The sequence below is a fragment of the Xyrauchen texanus genome, chromosome 5 (genome assembly GCF_025860055.1).
Source record: "Xyrauchen texanus isolate HMW12.3.18 chromosome 5, RBS_HiC_50CHRs, whole genome shotgun sequence".
NCBI lineage: Eukaryota > Metazoa > Chordata > Actinopteri > Cypriniformes > Catostomidae > Xyrauchen > Xyrauchen texanus.
Window position 1 is genome coordinate 24,081,817 of NC_068280.1, and position 8,012 is coordinate 24,089,828.

At 35.8% G+C, this 8,012-nt stretch overlaps 1 protein-coding gene across 1 annotated transcript in view; it reads left to right on the plus strand.

Moving 5' to 3' along the window:
* dachc (dachshund c) overlaps positions 1 to 8,012 on the plus strand; it is a 106,756-nt gene extending 98,744 nt beyond the window's left edge. The window contains exons 8-11 of the mRNA XM_052126038.1: positions 261 to 408; positions 5,344 to 5,487; positions 5,876 to 5,941; positions 6,577 to 8,012. Coding sequence (XP_051981998.1) covers positions 261 to 408; positions 5,344 to 5,487; positions 5,876 to 5,941; positions 6,577 to 6,614 — 396 coding nt within the window. The 3' untranslated portion in view covers positions 6,615 to 8,012. The remainder of the gene's footprint in view (positions 1 to 260; positions 409 to 5,343; positions 5,488 to 5,875; positions 5,942 to 6,576) is intronic.

The window sequence follows — 8,012 nt, forward strand, 5'->3', positions numbered from 1 at the left end:
TTTTAAATATACTTAATTGATAAGTGACCTATATATAGTGCAGAATCGATAATATTTCACATTTATTTTGTGTCATAACATCGCTTTGTTTTACATTTTTCAAAATTCTAAAACTTTATTTCCAAGTTTTAATTCGATTTTGAATCCCAGATTTTAAATATGGGCTTTTTAAAAAAATCTGTTGAACCCCACTGTATTTAGAACATTTCAGTGTGAAGATTCACACATCTTAATGTATAGCCCAATTTCCTCTTCTCCAGGGACTATTAAAGGTGGCTATTGACAATGCCCGGGCACAGGAGAAGCAGGTGCAGCTGGAGCATACAGAGCTGAAGATGGAGCTGTATAGGGAGAGAGAGCTGCGGGAGACGCTGGAGAGACAACTCTGCGTCGAGCAGAAAAACAGAGGTGATTAGCTTATCTAAAAGCAGTCTGCTCACAATGCTGTGATTTAAAAAGTGGGTTTCTGTTTATACCTCTGGTTAGCTCACATTTGTGTCCCAGATAGCACACTTACATCACAATACAGTGGCAAGAAAAAGTATCTGAACCCTTTGGCATTAGCTGTTTTTTTTTTTTTTTGCATTAACTGGTCATAGAAAATGATCTCATCTTCATCAAAGTCACAAGTATAGACAAACACAATGTCCTTAAGCTAACAACACACTAACAATTATAACATTTCATGTCTTTTTGAACACATCCCTTTAAACATTCACAGTGCTGTGGAAAAAAGTATGTGAACTCTTGAATTTAATAACTGACTGATCCTCCTTTGGCAGCAATAACCTCAACCAAGCATTTCTGGTAGTTATGCATTAGACCTGCACAACATTCAGAAGGATTTTTTTATCATTCTTCCTTACAGAACTGCTTCAGCTCAGCCATATTCTTAGGATGTCTGGTGTGAACAGCTCTCTTGAGGTCATTCCACAGCATCTCTATTAGGTTATGGTCTGGGCTCTGACTGGGCCACTCTAAAATGTGATTTATTTTTTTAAGTCATTCTGTAGTGGATTTACTTCAATGTTTAGGGTGCTATTGTCCTGCTGCATTACCAAACATCTACTGAAATTCAGCTGGTACACAGCCACCCTGACATTATCTTGTAGGATATCTTGAAACACTTGGGAATTTTTCCCTCAATGATGGCAAGTGGTCTAGTCAACAAAACAACAAAGCATCCCCAAATTATGATGTGACAATACTTCACGTTCGTATGATGTTTTAATGTTTGTATGTGGTGCCCGTTTTACACCATACGCAATGCTGCATATTCTTCCCAATCAATTCAGTCATAGTTTCATCAGTCCACAAAACATTTCCCAGTAGCGTTGTGGAGTGTCAAGGTGGTCTTTGGCAAATTTCAGTGACCACTTCTTTCGTGTTGTCCTGCCATGAACATGCCTGTTTAATGTTTTCCATAAAGTAGACTCATGAACAGAGATGTTAACCAGTTCCAATGATTCCTTCAAGTCTTTAGCTGTGACTCTAGGGTTCTATTTTTTTTTTTCCACCTCATTGAGCATTATGCAGTTTTCTCTTTGAGTCATCTTTGCTGGACAGCCACTTCTAGGGAGAGTAGCCAAAGTACTAAATCATCAAAATATTTAACTGTGGACAGATGAACTTCTAAGCTCTTTGAGATGACTTTGTAACCCATTCCAGCTTCATGCAAAGTAACAATTCTTGATCATTGGTCTATTCTTGATCATTGGTCTTCTGGGATCTCTTTTTTGCGTGGCATGGTCCACATCAGCAAATGTTTTTGTGAATAGCAAACCCAAAATTTTTTAGTGCTTTTATAAGTCAAAGAAGCTCTAACTCACACCTTCAATCTCTTTTCATTAATTGGATGCCAGGCTTGCCAACTCCTGACTCCAATTAACTTTTGTTGAAACCATTAGCCTAGGGGTTCACATACTTTTTCCAAACTACACTGTGAATGTTTGAATGATGTATTCAGTATGTACAAGAACAATACAATAATTTGTGTGTAATTAGTTAAAACTAAAAAAAAATGTGTGTTTGTTTATTATTGGAACTTGAAGATCAAACCATATTTTATACATAAAAGCCTGTAATTCCAAAGGGTTCACATACTTTTTTTTTTTCTTACCACTGTACATCTATTTGATCAGTGCATTTTCATCCGGAACTTAAAAAAAATTATGTTTTCTCATTTGCAGTACATCTCTCAAATGTTCTGTTTTAGGCGTTAGAACAACACTCAACAGCTTTGTTCTCATTGTTTAAGGTTTACACATGTCCTATCCAGCCACAATACAATTTCAGCAACAAGCATTTTGCTTGTCTACATTGAACATGAAACTGCAATGTGGGGTGACACAATCACAGCCAATCAAAATATATTTGGCATCTGTATAAAAATAAGACATTTAAAAGAGAACGTAATGCCTCGGCAGCATACAGTGTTGGAGCCCCACCTCCACCAAATACACACACACACACACACACACACTACAAAACAGATAAAAAGACAAAAAACATTTCAAATTATGTGGCCTTTTGGAGCCCTTTTAACTTTATATTAAATAGTCATGTGAAAGTGACAAAAGCTAGGCACCTACAACGTTACCATTAATAATGCAACACTTAACTTAATAAATAGTCTTTATTTTTTATCAAGAATTCAATAAAAAATTTACAACTTAATGTGATGCCAATTATTTAATCTGAACTTTTAGACTTAGAACTGAATTTAGAATTTTTGTATGAACAGTTATGTGCATAGCAATGAAACCATATAGTTATATATTTAAAAAAAAACTATTGAATTTTATTTGCATCATTATTTTCCATCCAAACAGAAAGAAAAACCGAAAGAAAGAAAATAAAGAAGAGGCTTAATTGTTCAACATGATTGATTCTTAAGCAAGCCTCACATCACACATTTCTTTGCCCAATATTTTGGATTTAGTCAATAATTGATCCAGGTGTTGTGTAATAATTCCTGTGGTAATTTACTTACGTTTGAAAGCGAGACGACAACAGGTGAAGGTAGGAAAGTGCAGCTACATTAGTTATGGTTAGTAAGAGGAGCCCAAGTTTGGGTTGGGCATGCAGGAGGGAAAGTTAACACATTTTTTAACAAGCTTTTCTCTTTAAATGTAAAGTGGTTGAACATTCATTCCCAAACATTTGGCAACTTTTTGCATAACCATAACAGAAAAGATACTCAAAATTAATTTATATTTATATTAGCTGGCCATCACTACCTTTCGGAAGTGTTAAATGTCAGTTAACTTAAAGCCTTTCTTCAAGATTTTCAGTTATATAGTGATAAGTTAAGCCTGCCAATCTCTCTTTATCCACTTGGGCATTGTTTTCTTCATTTTCCATCTTCCTTTTTCTGTTCTACACCTCAGACCAAAAGGCATTCCCCCTCTGATCATTTTTGTCATGTGACAGTTAGAGCGACATTGGTAGACGGAGGGTGAGCGGTAGCTATGAAGGTAAAATAAAATAAATACATATAATGCATATTTGAACCCATTAAAAATGCTAACAATCAAATAAAAGTTCAATAAAAAGTTTCATTATTGTTTAAAATTGTGCTTTTTCTTATTTGTAAGGATGCATGACTGATGATCGACAGAAGTCTTCAAGTTAAGCTGTTAACTTGCACTTTAAGCACTTTAATTCTGAGAAGAATTAAAGTGAAAAGCAGATCTGTGCTTTCACAATGTTAAACTTTATCTACCGTTATAAGCAGAGCTCATCTTCAGTTACATGTAATATTGTCTGCCCACATCGAAAAAAAAAACAAGTACAGCAAGTGTTTACATACCAGAATCTAACTGCCTGGCACTCGATCTTTAACATTACTTCAACCACCAAATACATTTTCAGGCAATTTAATCACTTCATCTTCTGTTCACCTGAATGTATGTACAATCTAATTCTACTGTACATAAATCAGAAGCCTTGGAGACTACCATCATAAAATGGAGGAATCATTAAAGAAGGCAACAGGGCAACATGCACCATTAATGAATGTTGCTTAATTAGAGAGCTCCTCGTGTCGTATTCTCCTGTCGCCCGCATTGTCCTTCAGCTAGTCAGAGTACTGCAAATTCAGCACTTTCCTTCAGGAGCACACACACACAAACCCGCACATATAGACACAGAGAATTACCCATTGTAATTACAAGTACATATTATGATATTAGTGTGAATGATTTATTATCAGCGTAAACAGAATTGCTGTGTTAATATTCGCCCGCATCATATTTGATGAGGATAATGAATCTTCTGCATAATTTATCACATCAACTGGCTGTTCCATTAGTGAGAGATGTCTTTATACTCCAGCCAACTGACTTCAAGTCAGTTTGTGTTTTATGCCTAATGGCGAGAGGGAAGATTAAGAATAAGAAGGCTGGTCCTAGATCACTCTGGGATGGTTCACAGCTATCAGACAGAATGTGTTTTATTTCTGCTGACTATGCCATGTGAACTAAGCTCTACTGCAAAGTGGAAAATTAACATGTTCCACTGGGCTACAGCCTAGTTTCTCAGATGTTCATTATGTTAGACATAATATTTAGAAAAAGGCTGTAATGCTGTAATGATTTTAAAATTATCCAGTGGTGTTAAGTTTATTCTTCAACATTTTTAGCCACCTCTGAAAAGCCAATCCAATGTTGTTTCTTGTTTTATTATGGGCTCTGTCAATTTCCCTTTTTGCTTTCAGACTCTTCTCGGTTTGTGGTTTCTTTATTTTGAAAACGGGTGATTCCCCAGAGGGTCACCTTTTTGAATGATCCATGGTCAATGTTGCTAATTTGTTGTGGCTACAAGCTTTCAGTTTCATACCACTACCACATCGATCACTGCACATATACATTTGCTGTTGTAGCTAGACCTTTTCTTTATGGACATGGCATAAACACGCATTGTCGAATGACAGAAGTATGCAATTTCCCGCAAAATCCGTCCCGACATTCTAAAATATAAATCATTATTATAAGGCTTACAATAGTAAGGGTAAGGCAAAAACATGGTTTGGAAGATGGATTGTTGGTGTACTTGCTCATTAATGAAATTATGTGAATTTCTCACAAAATAATCTTACATATTGTAGCTTTAAAGAAATTGTATGAATGTATACCAAATACTAAGGAATTCTGAAACTCAAGTTCACGTCTCAGTTCAAATTTCCACTCACATTTTTATGCTGACAATAATATTTGTAATGAAAAAAGTTTATTAAATTGCAAAATAGAAAATTTATCACAAGTGGACTCTAGACTTTTGAACCCAACTGTACATTCCTATCAGAAAAGAAATAATGTAATTTTCTATTTGTGCTCATCTCAGCAATCATCCAGAAGCGACTGAAGAAAGAGAAGAAGACCAAAAAGAAATTGCAGGAGGCTCTGGAGGTTGAGTCCAAGAGGCGTGACCAAGCGGAGCAGACCCTGCAGTGGACGGCCTCTAGCAAGAGATCACCCACTCAAAACGGTTTGAACACACACCTTCACAGGGCATAGATAGGGGGACATTGATTAATGTCAATGCCAAAATCAATATTGTAAAGACAATATCCTGTATGGTGTCTACTCCCAAACCCCCACCCCACTTCTTTCACCAAGCTAAAGGAGATCTACATCCTTGCACCTGCTTTACTGTATCCGACAAATAAAGCATACATTAAAAGAGTCATGACCATGTTACCAAGAGTGACAAGAGATATCTGCCTCATCACTGACTAGAAAAGCAATTTGAAATTGATTTGCTCTTTGGTCGTCTTCAGTGTTTTACTATGTGATAAGATACTTTAAAATGTGTTTTAATGCTATTTGAAGAACAAATGTGACATCATTCGTAACCAATATCTCCATGTTATCAGACCCTCCACAGGAAATGGAGACAAACCATAACATCATCAAAACAGACACTGACAGAACAATACAAGGTACTGAATGGACATTTAATCTGCCCATATTACATTGCATTGTTTCTTTTTGTCCTGTCATCCAGAATGTATTGAAAGAAAAAGCTACTACAGAACATGTTGTCTATCCTTTCTGTTGTTGGTATCTGATCATGTAGACTGTTAAATACTGTTTTGTCGCTGCATCAGAATCTTTAGCACAAGATCCAGGCTCTGGAACATGAGACTAGACAATGTACATTATCATGAGCCTTTATTGGAATATTAAACATATAAAACATTGAGAGTGAAACCATATTGAATGCAGTGAAGCAAAAAAAAAAAAAAAGTAAAAGGAACGACAGAAAATAATAATGGGAGCAGTAATTAATGGGTCCCTTAATTGTCCTCATGAAATATTTGCATGGGCATAATTTACATAATCTACATGTTGTAATTAATCTTTCAAAGGGTTTGCTTTCTCTTTTCGTCTTGGTTGAGAGGAAAGGGAGGGAAAGGGCTTTTTTGACATTTATTCTAATACTGCATCTTCTCTTTTAACAAGCCTTTCATCTTTCTCTCAGTCTGCATATGTTAGAACATTATGGATGTATTCATTCATTATATGCTGCATGTGACATCAGTCAAGCTTCATTTGTATCCTTTTCTGTCCACAGATGGAAGGCTCTTTCTGAAGTCGGCAATGATGTACTGAGTAATGAAAAGAGGGGGCGGAGGAAACACATTGGTCATACTGTATGGGGAGGGTCTGTAATCAACTGGCTGGTAAATAATGTCTGCAATAATTCTGGTGGACTGATGAGAACAATGAGGCAATTCTATAACTTGATGTCAGTCTATTGCAGCAAAGACTTGACAAGATTATTATGGACATTGAATGTTAACATTAGGTAGGCTGGAGTGTGAGCCAGGGTGTAACTAGCCTGGGGCTGAAAAGGAAGTGATGTCACCATGCACACCTGGTTGAATTTTTTTGTTGGACTTAGAATTAAATAACAGTTTATAGAGCATTTAAATCTGCCTGACTACACTGACAGATATATTCAAATTAGATTTTGCCATTTAATGCCCTTTTACCATTTCACATTTGTTGATAGAATAATTTTCTTAAGGAGGTGTTGGACAAGAGATTTGAATTTATTTAGTAATTTATCAAATATAAACACTGCATTTAAACGCGTATTGTGTATTTGTCTGTTATTCAAAAAAGAAGGTATTGCTGTCCAGATTTTTGTTTGTCATTGTTGTATAAGGAATCATAGCTGTCTCAAAATTCATAAAATATGAAACATGTACATAAAAGTGAAGAAATGCTACTGTGCATTGTATGCTGTAGATCTAGGAAATCAATACAAATTTTTTAATACGATTTCTTGTATCTAAGTTATTTTTCTGTTCAGTTGCTGTTTATTATCATACCCAACATTGAGAGCATGCTGGCATGTCGTTACTTCTATCCTGTCCATCTGGAATACAATAAAGATTTTCCCACATGCTTTAAAAGGGAGACGTTTCAAAATGGACTGATACTTGTTTAGTCTGATACTTGTTTAGTCTGATACTTGTTTTACAAATCAAATGAATTAAACAAATAGATTGAAGTCTTTTTTTATCACTCTTGTTCTTGTGTACTACTGATAAAGGTTTGCCATGTTTTCTTTAAATTAGAGCTTTAAAAACTAATGTATTAATGCATGCAATTCATTTAAAATATGCGATTAGTGCATTTACCATTAATAAAGCATAAACCAGCATAAACACTGGTTAGAAGGGTGGAACCTTGGCGATGTGTTCGTCCAGAGTCAATACACTGATGGACACACCACAACACACACACAACAGTGATGGGAAATGACCTCTTAATGCTATTTGTATGTACAAAACAAGATGGGACTTGTGGCAGAAAGCAAGGACTTTGCAGCCTATGTAAGGTGCAATTTAATTACCACAGAAGCAGGTCAAGTCTTAACATCTCACAAAAGTGCAAAATTAGATGTTGTCTGCGGAGCTTTTCTTATGGAGATCAAAGCCGCAGATGATGCTGGCATTGACATGCTTACGAGAATCATGAACACGGCTTCATAATTGCTGT